Source organism: Bactrocera dorsalis, chromosome 2 (genome assembly GCF_023373825.1).
Source record: "Bactrocera dorsalis isolate Fly_Bdor chromosome 2, ASM2337382v1, whole genome shotgun sequence".
In the NCBI taxonomy this organism is placed as follows: Eukaryota; Metazoa; Arthropoda; class Insecta; order Diptera; family Tephritidae; genus Bactrocera; species Bactrocera dorsalis.
The window spans coordinates 88130376-88148370 of NC_064304.1; the positions used below are offsets into that span (position 1 = coordinate 88130376).

The 17995-nt window shown below is 34.8% G+C and overlaps 1 protein-coding gene across 1 annotated transcript; it reads right to left on the bottom strand.

The window, feature by feature from the left end:
• Positions 1-1582: 1582 nt before the first annotated feature.
• On the bottom strand, positions 1583-17494 carry LOC105229592 (mucin-12). Its single transcript, XM_049447165.1, is given in 6 exon segments — positions 1583-8448; positions 8683-10049; positions 11313-13047; positions 13692-14270; positions 14362-14770; positions 17288-17494. Coding segments are annotated over 6 exon segments (4212 nt in total). The 5' UTR covers positions 17328-17494; the 3' UTR covers positions 1583-8366.
• Between the last annotated feature and the right edge of the window lie 501 nt (positions 17495-17995).

Consider the following 17995-nt stretch of genomic DNA (forward strand, 5'->3'; position numbering starts at 1 on the left):
GCAATACGCTCTACTTTGATGGAAGAAATCTTTGGCGTTAAACGGATTCTTACTGTACCTGTACTTTAAAAATAATAGACTAAAATTTTAAAACGACATAACAAATAGCTTTTAAGTTGCAGCCTCCTAAAATTTAGCCGCTTAGTTAAATCAGTTGATCTTCAACTTGTTTTCTCGAAACAGCATTTTTCAAATGTGCTTGAGTGATTACTCGGAGTCATGAATGTTCTGTATATAGTTCTTCATACACTGACCCACGGGTTTTTCGATCCAAGATCGAACATCGGCAGGCAAAAACGGTCAAAATTTTGGGTAAAATTCAACATTTTTTTACACGACGGAGCACACGTTTTTTAATTTTTAATTAAATTTCCCCCCTTTTTTAAACTTTCAAATCGCATGCGATTTTATAAAACACTGGTCTAAAGTGGTTTTTGGTTTTGTAAGATTTGTTCTCGTTTATTTTTTAAACTTTGTATTCGATTTACATTATTATACATAAATTAGAAAACATGGAATAAAATAACAGATATATTATACATACATACATACAAATATATTTATAATATCAGTTTTGTTTTAGAAAAAAATAAGGACTATCGAGGCAAACACAGAGATGTATGTCTGCTATGCATTGTGTGAACAGCCAATCAAGATTTGGTGCCTGATGTGATCCAAATAGTCAGTGTCTGGTTTGTGCTAGAGCTGGACACTCACAGAGAAAGTGGAAGACTGTTTCCTTATTTCCTTCTAGTGAGGAACTGCCATTTTTAGATCGTGTTATCCAAACGGCCAGTGTTCCTACGAGTATAAGCCTGAAAATACTATTCCTGGACCTAGGTGGTAAGTCTTATCATATTTGCGCTATATCTACTACGTTATCTGTCAGTTGGTTATTGATTTCCATCTGTACTGTGCTATTCGTTCATAGTGAGTACTCGTATAAAGCTCTGTTTTGATCGTTCCCTTCGGATATGGTAATAACATCGCTTCGGATTCATCTAAAGAGGAGATCCTGTGACCGAGAACTCAAATTAAGGATACGTGGAGTTCAATCATATTCATATCATTAATTCACTGGGTTGTTTTTGAGAAAATACCTTTGGTGTAGGTGTTCCAATTTTACATTCACCTCCACGGGTAGAATGTAGAGATTTCTGGGAATTTGCCATCATTCTTTTTTAGGGAACTGGACATTTTGTGGACCTCCTTGTTACCTTAAAACCTTCTGCATAATTTTTTGCATATTATGTTCGGAAAAGAGCCTGAAAGTGGGGATCACGTGGTGCGCGAAAAACCCTAATCATGACTGCAAAAATAAATAAATGATTTAAATATAAGATTCAAATTTTCAAAAATTTGTTTCGGCATGTGTAGACGTGAAACCATCAAATTTTGGTAAGATGTCCATGGCAGCAAAGCAGACTTGAAAGGAGACGGACACGTACATAGTTTTAACAAGTAAAATGGCTTAATAAGAGTGTAACCGAACAACTTTATACATTTATACTACTACTACTTAACAACTGGAAGTTGTTTATTGATCGAACTTACCAATCTCTCGTTCTGTTAATGAAAAGTGATTTTTTCAATTTATTTATTTATTATTTTATGTTACATATTATGGTAGTTCTTTTACATTCTTACATCTAAATCCAATTCGATTTATATTTTTCTCGAAACTTTTTCGTTTTGCTTCAATTTTCATAATTCTGCTTTCTAATTTAACATTTTCTTATGTTTATTTTAAGACTTTGGTACATTCCTATACTGCTATACTGCTTAATTTGCTTGATTGCAATTAATGTATATATTAAATTTTAAATATACTATATAACGATAATTTGTGACTTCTTTCTAAAATTTGAAAACAATCCATTTATTTGCGATTTTTACGAGTTGTATACACACATTTTGTCTATATTTGGTTTTAATATTTTTCCGCTTAATACTGGTTGCTGAAACATACTTTCGATCACTAGCTTACCATAATTTATAAGTAATACCATATACAGTTCTTTGAAGTACGTGTCTAAAACTATTCTTTACTAAAATACTTCTAAGGAAAATTTGTTCGTTCGCATTAGTTTTGAAAATAATTTCAAAATTTCCACATTAACAAATACATTTTAAACTACCATAAGCACTTAAAGAATATACTTGCATTATTTGTTTCTTTGCGCTCCTACTATTGTGTATATATGTACATACATACGTACACATGTGGTCTCTAAAATTGGTACCTTCGTTTTATTGAATTCATTGCTATGCTGAACCTAACGTAAATTGTCAATTTGGAAATAATGTAATTAAGAAAAATTAATATTAATGTCTTAATGGATGGGACGTGCGCGACACTGTACAGCTGAGGAACAAACACTTGTTCTTAACCTTCACAGGCAAAACAAAAAAAAACATGCAAATAGATTGTTAAATTACTGGGAAGGTCGAAAATTTTGGTTGTGATTGCCCTGAAGCGCCAAAAATTACAAGATCGACGTAGTGGCATTAAAAAAACCTCTTCTACTACCGACAATTTATTTGCGGCTCTTGCGCTTTAAGTCATCAAAGGCGATTGTAGCAGAAATAAACAACGTAATATCAGCGAGTTTACAGATTATGATTTTGATGTGAGAAATGAACAACGTGGAAGACCACCAAAAAAGTTTGAAGACGCCGAACTACAAGCAATATTGGATGAAGATGATACTTTGAGTCAAAAACAAATGGCAGCCATGTTAAATATAACACAACAAACAATTTCAGACCGTTTGAAAGCTATGGGAAAGATCTAAAAGTGTTGCAAATGAGTGCCACATGATTTGAATGCAAGACCAACGGAAAACCGAAGAAACTCTTGTGAAATTGTGATTCAAAGACACGAAAGAAAATCATAGGCGTCTGATTGGTTTGCTTCAAAGACGAACATTTCTATTTGCATGGTATCCACAAATTGCCAGAAAGGTTTATACAAGATAACGACTAATCAAAGCTAGTAAAGGATTGGTTTCGTCAAAACAACATTAACTTTATGAATTGGCCAGCCAATCGCCTGCCCTGAACGCCATTTTAAATCTTTGACGCAACCTGCCGTAGGATGAAATTAATGAATTTTTTTAATTTATCAAAAAAAAAAATAAAACCTCCTAATTGTTAAAAAAAAAATCCCTTATTTAGCAACAAAATTGGTGGTACCTATTTTAGTGACCACATGTGTATGTACTTGTGAATGCCAGGCAATAATGAAGATTTTTTCAATAATGACACTGCTACGTCGTACTATTAATTCGTTCCAATGTGTTATTTAAAACAAAAAAAAATATTAATAATAGATATTTTATAAAACTATAAAGTGCTGACAGTCCTTTTACATTGACAATATTCGTTATTTACGGCACAAACAACTTGAGTTAGACTCCCAAAAATTTAATACCGCCCATGCTGCCCAAAGCAAAATGTATTTTATTAATATTTGAAATAGCCACCTTATATCATATTCTTTAACTTTTGAGCTGCCGAATAAATAGTATCGACAATACCTCAAATAAAAAATTACGAAATCTCGTTTTTTTAAGGTCTGCAACTTGGAAATCAAGAAATCAGTTTGCGCTCTGAATCTGACGACTGGATTCAGATAGAACTCGCATTCGCCATTGGAAAAGGGCAGGAAGTATTTGTATTGTCATGCTATACATTCAGAAGATCGGTTTTTAGACATGACTTCCATGGGTCTCCAGTAAAAATCGAAATCGCGAATATTAGGTTATGTATCTTTATTTGAGACACTTGTCATGTTAATATTTATGTGCCCTAGTAATAACTCGAATTCTACCCCATTGCGTTTGCTTGGGAAATGCCGAGAACACCTTGTCTAATTTGTGCAAGATAAGACAAGAACAGCAACAGTGGCAAAGCTATAACCCAACTGGCACTGCAATCACAAAGATACAAACTTAAATAGTGCATCAAAAGGAGAGGATAAGCAAAACCAACCTACAACTCATCAGCTACGATTTTATCGCTCTTCCTAAGAGAACGGTAACTAAATAAAGCACAAAAACAAAGAAACGATTGGATTGGAGATTAGCAAGAACAAATTTGACTTTAATGCTAGAGCTATTCTGCGATGCTCTCTTCTAATAAATTGCTGTTTTGGCATACACGGAGGAGTACAATATATAATTGCGGCTCTTGTGCGTTTGCTAGGGTTCCATGGACTGGATTTTCATTATTAATCGCTTTCGATCACACATTTAAATAAAAACATAAACTTCTTTATACTAAAACTAAACAAAGGTTTCAACGGTGATTCAGGGGTGAGTATTCGCGAGAAAAAAATCCATTGTGGAGATGATCTGTGATAATCTATTCACAAGATGCGTTTCATATGGTACTGTTGCAAGCGTGTCCAAAGCAAACAGTTCAGCAAAAATATTTTTCTTGTTGGAGAAGGATATGTAACCATTTTAGATGGATATTTTATTGATGCAAATTGCGGTAAGTTGCAAGGTATGGAAAAAGTTTGAACATTTTATTGTAATCATTCTGTAAGTGGGAACATTGTTTGGATTATTTTATTGGCACTTAATTATTTTTTATATTTAATATGTTTAGATAGAATTGGAACTATAGTCATTTGACTTATACCCAAAACTTCCATATGTATATGTAGAGTAAGGGCGGTCATTAAGCATGGATACTCTTCATTTATCTTATCAAATTAAACACTTAACGTGAGCGATTCACTCACAAACTTTTTCGAAAAAGCTTCTTAGTCATTTAAATCTGATATTTTCTCTTTTTGACCGTCCCATTTCAGTAGGAGAAAAATATTTATGTAAAGAAAGGACACCATTTTAAAATAATAAAAGGTGACTGCAAAAAAAGAATTAGAAAAAAATAAACAAGGACTTTTAATCTTATATACAAGTAAAAAGCGAAAACTGCGACCATCAGTCCATGAAAGATGGCTGATGCATTCTTAAAATTTAAATTCAAAATTTCCGCTTTCAGCAAAAAAGAAGTTTTTTCTATCCGCACTGTTCGTTTCTACCTATTTAGTAGAAGTCTTACGCTCAGGCTATTATGAAAAAACATATACCATACACCTACCTAAATTAGACTTTTTATTCGATGTTTTACTTTAAGAGTAAGCGATAATGAAATTGAAATCGAATAATTAACAAAAAAATTGCTATTGCTAGCCTAGTAACTAAAGTTTATAGTTTAAATGTAAAGATGTCAAGAAACATAAATGTTATGTTATGCTACTTTACTTGGAGCTTTCATAACTTTCCAGATGCAAGCCAAGCAAGTTTCATGTTCCGCTTTATGGTATGGATTGGAAAACAGATATGTATATACCATAACGTTCGGTTAAGTTGTTAATACCATCGCCGATACGTTGTCAAAAATAATTAACAGGGAGGCTCCATCCAAATTCCGTATATGGGACAAGCAAGTTAGTATAAATGTTAAATGATAAATAATGTACTTAGTTCAAGATAACTTTTAATTGACTTAAACACTGAGTATATGCAGATAAATGCAGTGCTAAGTTAAGACTATCAGTCATATATCACACATCTTAGCCCTACAATACAGTTTTAATGGCTATTCAAGCAGTATTTTAAACTAATATAGTTTACTGTTTTTTTTTTCAAAGCACAATATATAAATGTAATTGATTACAATAGACATTAAAGGACCGACTTTGAAAGAAGATTTATTGTAGTTAGATACGTCAGCGTTATCAGTATTTGAACTATAAAAGTATGGTAAGTTCATTATTTTTAATAGGATTGACAAGTTTTATTTACATCCCTGTAAAAATCTTTATTTTTACGAATATATTGGCATATCTCTTCGACATGTTTATAAGGATAAAATATAGGATAATTCTAATTATCATATGACTTTATTTCGATAACATACGGAACAAATCATTTTATGAAATAATAAAATGACAGGCTCTTTCTGTTGACATTTTTTTAGAGACGAGGAATGGTTTTGTGGGCATGAAAGTAATGACACGTTACCGAAAGACAGGTAAGTAATTGAAACTGGGTTCAAGAGGTTAGATGTTTAAGTATTAAATGTTTACATTTGTAAATGTTAAAAAAGAGGAAAGAAAATAGAATTTACTTAGAATGCATAATACATAAGTCTTATAGACCTAGATTTTTCGTACAAATAACGTTTGCATCAGAAGTGAACAATACGACTATCTGCGTACCGTTTTCGTACAAATGGTCATTTATTTTTGCGGAAAAACTATCACCATTAGATCAATGGGGAACGGTGATTTCTGGTGATAGTACAACAACATTTGGTCGGCAGATGAAGAATTATTCACACTAAACGGTTTTAACTCAGATTGAATATTCGCTGTCTTGACTTGCGTCGAACAATTGGAAAACTGCAAGGACTTTGAATACAAAATAAGCAAAAACAACGATTCGATCTGAGAAATCGAAATAAGGAAAAAATAAAAACTTCGAGATTTCACACTAGGTGGGCTACTTAAAAAAAGTGCCTTGTATTATTATAGAGACATTTAAATAGAACTTTAATTATGTAGATAATGGCAAAATATCAGCTGTGTCTTAAAGAAAGAAGTCTGTCAGCATTGTTTGTTTCCTTCTCTTCACTTGACCAAGGATATTCACACATTTTGATATTTAATTGTAAATAGAGTGTAGAAATGAGTTTCATTTTTAGATCAAGTAGACAATCATATATATTTGGAGGACACGTGGACACTAAATAAAGTGGCCACCAACATTCAGTCTTGAAGGAGGGTCAGTAATGGATTGACCCTGGTACTGGAAACATGGATCAGCATGTGGCATTCACAAAAGTAATACGATTCAAAGAACAAAAATTAATGTTGAAAGAGAGATAATCAGGTCAAAGATCGTTTACGTAATATTTACATGGTTGTAGCAGCATGAAAAGTTTGTTTGTAACGTGTATTTATAAAAAAAAAAGTATATTTTCAACATATTTGGAATCACTTTCAAATTCAAATATATTTACAGTTTTTGGTAATTTTGTGATGTTTTCTCTAATGAAAACTGTCATAAATATACTATATTCGGATTCATCGCACCAAAAAATCAGAGCGAAATGCTCCCAAGGTTAAGGCATCACTGTAAAGTGTCAGCTGATAATATCTAAAACTAATTGCGCCAGCCGGAAGTATCACATTTTTAATGCTTCCAAATGGCAAGTTTTAAGCAATATACATTTGCTAATTTATACTTTTTTTGGCATTCACGTACACTGCTTTCCTTTGGCTTTCTCAAGCAATAATGTAAAATTTGACTTTAGAAAGAATATTCACGTTACTGCTTCCATTTTTAAGCACTGATCGCGTACATTTATGATTTATCGTTTATTTTTTAATTTTGTCTTCCCTGTAAGAAACAATTGTTGGAAAATAAAAAGCATCGCTCTTTGTTCATTCAACAAAATAAAATCTGTAGGTAGTTGGATTGAAGTTTTCTTGTGTCATTTAAATCTATATATGTATCTATAAATAATTATGCGAATTTCGTTTCCATTGAAATGTGTACCGCTAGCAATGTGATCATCCCCAAATGTTTTCCTATCGTATCGGAACATAATTATATGCTAATTTTTTTTTGTATTTTTTAAATTTATACATGTAATATTGAATACAAGCAGATTTGGCTTAGCTTATTGTATGAATATCTGCTCAACGAAAACTATTTTCCTGTCTTAATTGTTAGTTAATTGAAGCGCACAATTAATGAACGTTTTTTTCTATACATAAGAATACATTAAATTTTTGGTATCTCTTAATTGTATATTGTGTTTTCTATAATAACATTTTAACTTATTATATACGTTATGTCGAAAGGCTTGCTTTAGGTTTTTTCATTTAGCCTTATTTTGCAACATACTGATGAAACGTGCGAAGAGTAAAAAAGAAGATTTAACAACATATTCTTTCCTGTATCTATTTCTTTTATGAAATACTCCAAGAGAGTTTTTATTACGGTATTTTCAAGAGATTTTGACTTTTTTTTACTTGTAATTGTGTAAGTATCTACTGTAAAGTTATTTTAATTTTACTTCCAATACATTTCAAAGATACTGTGTATTCTATACATGTGTGTATTATTTGAATACTTACTTAGATTTACCCGCTGTGCAGATATTACATTTAATGTTCGTACTGTCGTTTACATACTTCAACTTTTTGATTTGCCAAATCTAAAAGCTGTTTTCCTTATTCCTATGCTTTCGCATTTAAGTACATGCATTTGTGTGTGCGTATATGTATTTTCTGGTGCGTGTGGGTTTTGGTAATTCTTTATTTAAAGAAAATGTGTTAAATCTCATTCATTGACATCCTCTTCGGATGACGAGCTAGCTGGGATTGTAGAAAACCATGGTTCACGATTGTTATTTTTGACTGGACTAGAATCATTAACGAAGAAAAAAACATAGAAACAAATAGATTATATAAAAGCTTATAACACATATACAAGTATATTATATAAAATATACATATTTATTTATAACAACAGTCGCTGTCTACATGATGTTTCTGTTTTCTTAAACAGGCTCTTTAAATTTATATAGAAATTGATTTGCAAAGATATACCTACATATGTATGTATATTGCATGTATTAAGTGTAGAATATACTCACGCATTCTTCTTGGGGTTCGTTGGTAGCGTGTGCGAAATTCGATAATACGACTGCTCCTGCTCCTCTTTGTTGTCGTCCATCGATTTGCGCTGTAGGGTCATTGTCTCTTGTGGTATTGCACCCACTTCTTCAGCATTTAAATAATATTTGGCACTCTGCGCAATTTTACAATTCTCACACTCGCTTAAGTAATCATCATCCAAACTAGTGTCGTTTGGCAAAAAATGCTCCTTTGGATTTTGGCAATTCTTCGAAGTGGTACAGACTGGTAAATGTTTGGCAGAAGACAGAACATCACCATCAGATATGATGGAATTGAATTGCGTTGTTGCATTAGCCGTTGCGGTTGTTTTGACATGTGAACTAGTGGACTGTTGGGGATAGACGGGCATATTGCATTGAGATACCGACGATATCGACGCAACTGCTGTTGTCATTCCAGAAGCTGTACTATGTTTTATGGTGCTGCTGCCAATATTGCTATTACAATTATTGGTAGCATTAACGTCTTGCTGTTTTTTGGCACGCAAAATCTTTGGCAATGTTGTGCTACGGCCGTTTGCACTGCTACTCTTCGACGTAGACATTGCTGTGGGTTCGTGTTTGCTGTTTGTTGAATTGCTGTGACTTAAGGCGTATACACAGCTGTTGTTATTCTCAAATAAATCGACTTCGCCGCCACTAACTGGTATGCTGATCACTGAAGGCACCTTGCTAACCACACTGGCAATGGTGCTATTCAACGATACTTTGCCGCTTATATATTTTGGCAGTGTGTATGTCACATGATTATTTTGCAGTGGATAAAATGTGCTTGAATTGATTTTACTTGACTTTTCAGAAGAATGTGTTTGCGAACCTACAGTAATGTTGCCAGAACTACTTCCGCAACCACTACCAGTACTGGTACTCACACCTCCAAAATTGTTTGCTAACCCCGGCGAAAGGGGCAGAGTGAGCGAAGGTGGCGAATTCTTACTGCAACTGCTGGTGCCGCCGTTGCCATTTATTGGTTCATGGATAGTTTGGTGCTCCTTACGGCTCACATGTGCTGCGGTTGATGTGGATGGTTTGCTGAGAGTGTATACCGTTTGCACGGTTGTGTAACTCGAGCAGGTGGTGGCAGTGGTGGTGGGGTTGGGTGTAGTAACAGCAGCACATGAAATCTCTGTTGCTGTGGTCGTTATACTATGATTGTTGTTTGTTGTAGATTTTAAATTCGTTAGAGATTTGTGTAGTTTCGGTGGTAATATTGGATTTGTTTCGTTGGTTTGTTGTTGTTGGTGGTAATTCTGCTGCTGCTGCTGCTGTTGCGAATTGCGATTGCTGAAATTTTGTGGATGGGGAAAATTCAAGTATGCGTCGCCCTAATAAGATTAAAAAATAAAAAAAATACTAATTTATTCCCATTTATCTAGCAGCATAATATGCATACACTGGTTTGATTTCAGTCGTCAAATATTTGTACACATATCAGGCAAAGAATCTTAAATTACTGTCTGCCGTTTTAAAATGATATCAATATCGATATCGAAGTTGAATTTATGAAATTGAACAGAAAAAAGTTAATTAATTCTTTTAACACATAATATTATAAACGCAATATAATTATCTATCTTTTTCTATGTATACTTATATAAAATAAGTGTCATATTTGTCCAGGTAAACTACTGATCCGATATTGGTACAATTTAACACACTGTGCTCCACACACAGACATACTACTATCAGGAAAGGATCCTCTCTAAATTCCAATTGTATATCTCATACACTGAGCAATATTTTCGGTCAAAACCAAATATAGATACTGGGGTCCAAATATTCGGTACTTAGGACAGTTTTTGTTGGACTTGGACAATTTATCGTCATAACGTGGCATACGCTAAATGCATTTTATCCCGTCATATAAATTGCTTATTGATTTGTACACTCGCGTTGGCGGGGCTACAGGCCGATTTCGCACATTTTCACACTGTAACATAAAAATATCAGAGGATTGCCAAATTCCAAATGTGGTTGAAATCGGTCGAGCGAGTCCTGATATGTGTGATTTTACCTAAAGTAGGAGGTGCTACGCCCATCGTCCGGTTTTGACATCACCGGATAATGTCTCAGGCGTATTTAATTATTTATTTATAGCACTTTTAGTAGCTTTTATCAGTACCGTATTACTTTACCTATTTTTACACTGTCGTAAGAGGTGTGAAAGCAACTTAACCACTGCAAACTTGGTTAATATAGCTTTGATGGTTCGGGAGTTATAAACATTAAATTTATTAGGTCTTAAGTTATTCAAAAAACAGATGGATTCCCTTAATGTGATTCGTTGTACCAAATTAAAACTTTGTATCTTAATTTGAGGTGAGTTTTGGCAATTTGCTGGTGTTCGATTATTCACGTTTTGTGGGCGTGGCAGTGATCCAACTATTATGGTGTCAAGGAATATGAATATCTTACTTTTTACGGACGGACGGACAGACTTAAACGTGTCTCGTCGTCCTTATCATTTATGATATAGGTATACATAACCATACGAATTTCAATTAGTTTTGCGTATTAAATATGTATATTAATCTTCATTAGAGATTAGAAATTATCTATTCACCCCTATTACCTCATCTAACACTTACCTTTCTGTTCAAGTAAATTGTAGCAGCGCTATTCTCCAACTGGTGTGCGCTACTATTGCTGCTGGCACGCCCACTACTAGCACTGCGTGCTCGTTCACGGTCGCGCTCTCGTTCACCACTGGATCGTTTATGTACACGCCCCAAAACTATAGGCATACTCTCGTCGTGGGTCTGTGAAGGTAACACAACCACACTGTGTGCATGATGAGTATGGTGGGAATGGTGGGCAGCATGATGATGATGACTACTTATGGCTGTTCCTAGATCTGCAGCTGAGCTATCACCGACTTGCTTAGAAATTGTAGCAATTTTCGTGTCATAACTGCAAACGGATGTAGCATTAATGTTGCTATTGTTATTATTGGTGAGCGTTGACGTATTAGTGCTGGTGCTAGTGGTATGCATTGTGCGCTTTAAGGTGCTGCCCACACCGAAACTGTTGACGTCGTTCGTTGACGATTGTTGAAGACTATTAGAGGATTTGACTCGTTGCGGATAACCCAATGTAGTAACAGTGTTGGAACGCCCGTTACTGCTGCTGCCATGTGATGTAACTAGAGTTGATAATGCTGACGATGTTTGAGATGCCGCTGATGATTGGCAAGCTGCGCTCAATTTGCTGCTTAGGGCCGAAAGAAGAGCACTGTTATTGGGACATTGTGCGACATTACTCAGTTGCGTGGCTGCCATATATGACATGGGCACGTGCTGAACTGGGCACTGACAGGTGGGTTTTTTGGCAGAAGTTACAGCAGACACAGTACTGCTCGCTCCACCACGTGAGCTGTTTTCTGATTTGCTTTTATTTATGCCATAGGCTTCTTTGTCACTCAGCGGATCGGTAAGAGCAAAATATCGTGGTATAGTACGATGATAACGGCGTGAGGATGAGGGTGTTTTGCTGTTTTGGTTACTACTATTATTGGTGCTGTTGTTACCACTTTTCAATGTTTGTGTGTGCGCATTTGTCGGCAGTGTATGTGATCCAGAGACTGCGCTTATTGCTGTTTGTGTGACTGAATCGCTGGTGTTATTGGAAATTGTAGCGATTTCTCCGGTCATCAGTGGCAACACATCCATACTGGGTGTGGAAATTGCCCCCGTCATTTGAGATCCAGTATATTGCGTTGACGCGGGTACCGTAGCAACACTGAGCAGTTCCATTTCACGGTCACCCCCGCCGACACCGCTACCATTCGGCAATGAGTGATACCCAACGGTGTTACCGCTAATTTCCACATCAGCAACTGTAACAAAGTGTTGCAGCATATCTTGCGTGACTGGCAGTGTACGTTGGGAGCGACGCTGCTGTGATCCGCCCACAGTCGACGACGAAGCCAATGCAGTGCTGGCGCTGATATTCAGATGACAATTTTTATAGCTACACTCGTTACTATTCGACGTAGAACCAATTGAAGATGACATTGTCTGCTGCAAAGCTTGGCAAGCGACGTTAGCAGCAGTAAGTTGGTGGTGATGTTGCTGCTGTTGCTGCAGGTGGAGAGATTTGTTTATTCCCATCATTTGCGTTGATTGACTGAGTGGCTGATGAGCACCCGCTCCATTTGAGAGGGTCTGTACACAAATTGAATTGCTGGGCGTTGCGGCAGTCAGGTGGAGACGGCCCCCACTACTATTGCCTATGTGAGTTGTATTCATTAATTGTGGCTGCTGTTGTAACGATTGATGACTAAGTGGTTCCTGTAAAACATTGCCGCCACTTTCGTGTTGCAAACTGAAAATTGTAATATTCCATATAGAAATTAACTTCTATACTTAATTAAAAAAAAAGTTTTATACTTTTAACTAATAATTTCGTACGTTCAAAATGTGTAACATACATAAAAGAGCGTGTTTGAATCATTCAAAATGAAAAAGTTAAACAAAACCATTTTGAAATCTAACAACTAAACTACATAATATTAATGTGCTTCAGATTTTGTTATATTCACAAAATCTGGCAATTTCCTTCAAAGCGTTAACAGTTTTTTTTTAAAGGTACAGAATTTGTTGAATGTAATGCATGAAAACATAGCTCAGGTAGTTTAAAAAAGTTTTTAGATAACATAAAATAATACATACATAAATAAGGCCGATATGAAATTCAAAAAGATAACTCTGGCGCACAAGTAAATAATTTAGAGTCCAAAAACATTTATATTTCCAGTAATTTTTTGTTTTCAGTTATGTTAAAAATGTTTTCTCGGTTGTACTCGTGTTTTGAGAACTGTATAGAAGAAACATAAACCAAATAAAAATAAAAAATTAAAATATATGAATAAAACAAATAATTTTACCAAAATTTTATGCTTAACCATCTAAAGTAGATTTCATTATTTTTTTACTAAAAACAGTTCCTTAATTCCTGTAAGCGCTTACCTATATGGCGGTTGATGATTTTCACCCGTAGCAATTGTGGTCACATTGCCGCCACTATTGATATTGATGTTAATTAGGTTGGTGGTGCTTTGCGTTATTTGGTTGTGAGACTGTTGATGATGTTGCAGTTGCGGTTGTGCCGTAGACGTCAACGCACCGACATGATGCAATGCTTGCGTCGTGTTAGGCATTCCGGCAAGCGAAGTAGTACAGTTTCCACCACTACCACTGTGTGATGACGTTGGTTGATGCATATGTATCGCATGTTGCTGCACTAAAGTTTGTTGTTGCTGTTGTTGCATGTTGCGACGCATTTCGGCACTTAATTCGACCGGTGTAACCGTAGCATTAAGGCCCATAGCTCGGTGCGCTGTCGTGGCCACACTAACGGTGCACTGGGCGCTTAAGGCTTCTGCTTGCGATATGGCGACAGCCTCTTCGTAAGGAGGTGGCGCCTCCCCACGTGGAAAGTAAGCACCCGCTGGTTTCCATAGTGGATAGTGTGAAGCGCCACCACCATAGGAATAATCCATGCCGCTCATGTTACCTTCCATGTAACCCATATTACCGGCAATATAACTGTAACGAGCAATAACAATTTTGAATTAATTTTATTTTCTGATGAATCAAAGTATTGTTTTGTGTGCTTGTTGATCGTATGCATACTTACCCTATACTACCAACAATACTGCGCTGATCCTCGACATTCTGTCGACTTTCGCGTGCACGTATCTTACGCTGTCTCAGACGATTTACCAGAAAGAAGAGCAACGATAAAGAAAGTGTGGCAGTAATGCCACTGGCCACCAGTCAAATACCGAAATCAGTACTGCCATCAGTGAATTGATCATCAAGACAGATCACCTCGCAGCAACTGTTGCCATTGCCAACTTGAAAAGATTTGCATTTGCTAAATGCTTCACATAATACCATTTTACAAGCCTTCGGTAGACCGTTTTCACACACACAGAGGCGGCATGTATCTGGCCCGGGCATAAAATGCATCCCCGTTTCGTACATTTTTCCATTGTAATCACGACAATGGCCACCAGGAATGGCTGCATTGGCTGAAATTACACCTGCAGTAGAAATAAGAAAATTAATAAACTTAAGATATTAACGCATAAGTGCTAACTGACGATGCTTTTCTGCTGCTTATTTCTATATGAATAACGTTGGCAATTCTCGAAACTTAAAACTACACCTCAAGAAAAGTTCCCCATATCAATGAAATAATTATAATCAATATTTTTCTTTAATTAATGGGTGTGGCAATTCCGCGTGCGCTCTATGGTATACTAACCAGTCTGATACAATTTTTATAATTGCTTTATTAAAGATTTCCGTTGTTTTTAATTAAGAGTAATAGGCAAAATGCAAATGATAAAATGTAAGACTATTACAGCTAAACATTATGTTATACAGACACAGATACATATCTGTAAAAACAATTTCACCTAAAATATTAACAATTTTGTAAAAAAATTTAAAAAATTCGAATTTTATTAAAATAGCTGTAAAGCAACAACTGTTAGTTGCGAAACAACTACTATATAATTCGGGTATTTTTAGTTAAGAAAACTCAATTGTTCAATTCACAACCTGTCGTAAAGCATCGTAAAATTATAAATAAACAAGTGTAAAAATTTATAATTTTACGATTTTACGATGTTTTACGACAGGTTGTGAATTGAACAATAATTAATAAAAGAAGCTAAAATGACATAGAAGATCTCAAATATCAGAATATGCCCCAGTATACTATAAAGAGCGACAGCGAGTGTAAAGAATTTCTGTAGAGACAAGTTATAACATTCCGTGGCTGCTTTATTCCACTTAGTTAATTTTAACGAAAATGTATAGGAAGGTATAATGGAATATATTTCCGTAAAAATTTTAACAACATAAAGAAGAATTGGAAAGCGTTCAACATGTCTATGTACTCCGGTGGATAAATGTTAAACAATGGCTCTATACTGCGTAGATGTATCACCATTTTTCAAAACAAAATCAATCAAACTAATTATTAGTTGGTTTTATTTTGGCTAACTTTTGATCTTTTTGGATTTTAGTGCATCTGAGTATGTTCCGTTAACTTTTACTGAAAATCACGCATATCTGATATATGTATTAATTGAATTCAAATTCTTTCAAATTATTTATAAAAAAAACTACAATTATTATCGTTCCTGAGAACTATTATATTATGTGTACAACTTTGGGTACTCATATCCAAAAAATTAGATAGTTTTGTTCCAGACAAAATCAATAATTTTAAATGATTAATTAAATAAAAACATATATTATAACTAAAATAACAAAGATATGAAAAACAATATGAGTTTTCGTATTTGCATACACATATCGTTAAACAAAATTTAAAGTTTTATTTTTAATACTCACAGAAAAATTATTTTTTAGCAGACACAAAGAAGTAAGAATTTGCAATACCACCAATGACACGGCATTTATGCGACTAATCGAAATAAATGTAGATGCAATTTTTGGCAGCTTAATGCCCATTGGACAAATATGACTAGCAGTCAGTCGGTAGCTTCTTCGTCTACACGAAGTTGAAAACCATATATTGCAGTTAGCAACAATTTTTGTTGCAGCCACTTTTTTCCCATTATCCACTTATGTCCATAGCTTTCTTTACTCTCTTAGTTGATTTGAAAACTTGCATCACTGAATACACCTTGCACATACTATGACTTCTTTTCGCAATCAGTTATTGCATACTGTATTTATTTGTTAGATCCTGAAGGACATGTAGCTATGTGTATGTTTAGTGCCCTTATTTACAAATTCAAAACAGGAAGTCAAAAGAAAACAAAGAGGCAGCAATACATCAAACCCGGATATTATGACACCAACATACGTCATTTACTTTACTGCACCTAGATAGGATGCACTTCCAGAAACATAAGTAATTGCATTGAATATACATTGAAGCTTTTTATCGGCGGAAGGTACTAATGCACTCCAACAAACGCCCACAAAAGTCAATTTTCACGAGTATATGCAATCGTTGAATGAATTGCTTCGTGGACTAACCACCTGCAATTGGCAGTTTCACTTTGAGCACCCATTCGTTTTTGCTCCTGATGCACTTCGTGCATAAATTAATAGGCACAAACGAAAGCACCCGACAGGCTTAAGAATTGGGAGCTAAACGAGACGAAGCTGAGCACCAAAGAAGCGAACACATAGACGAAGATGAACACAAAGCACAATTGGAAAAAAGGATGAGAAAACAGCTCAGCACTGCACGGCGACGAGAAACGGGTGTCCCATAAATTTGGGACTCCGTTGACGTTGGCCATGGACCATTCGTTCGTTTGTTGGTGTTGATTGCAACGTATTGAGAAAACTTGAACAGCTGAATATTATGCGATGAAATGCAATTGACACAATTAAAACTATTTGAAGGCGATTGGCCCTATACATAGATTTACTTATTTCTTTAATAAATATATAGAAACATATACATATAATATATATATAAGTTTCTATTAGGCTTTTTATATTAATTTTTTTGCAGATGTAGAATATGAACTTATTTGGTTGATGTGGTATACCATTTTCGTTATTACCTTGAATGAAATTGAATACAAGCACAGTAAAAGCAAACATTATCGCACACCTTATACAATCTACTTGAATTTTAAAATATTTTAGATATATTATCAATTAATCAGTGTTCTTAAATTTTAAGTTAAAGCACAAAAATATTTTTCTTGTCCTATTTTTTATCACACTCGCCCCGAATATTTCCTTTCACCAACTGCACTCAGAATACAGCGACAATACACAAGCGTTGCCACGCTTAAGATATTAAGAAATAACAAGAATAATTTCTCATATATAAATATTGTAATTAAAAGAAGTCCTTCCAGAAAATTAGAGTCCTACTATTTGAAAAGGACTATTAATTTTTTATAATATAATGAAAATTCATTAATTTGTGAAGGAACTCAGAAAAATTACTGATATATGCATAACCCATTACTTATGTAGCTAAAAATATGGCAACAATATTCAAACGTTCTAATTGGATAAAACGATTGCAAAACTAAGCAAATGCAGCGATGAACAGTTTAGAGGACAGTGGAAAATTGCGCTTTAATTTTAAAACAAGCAATTCGAAAATTATACATACTTGTATATGTATATCCGGTGAAAGTTTCAGCATAAATCGAAATAAGTTACAGTGAAATTCCCCAATGCGGACAGTCCCATAGCCGAACACTCCTCGTAGCTGGACAAATTTCATAAACACAAGGTTTTCATTATTATTTTAT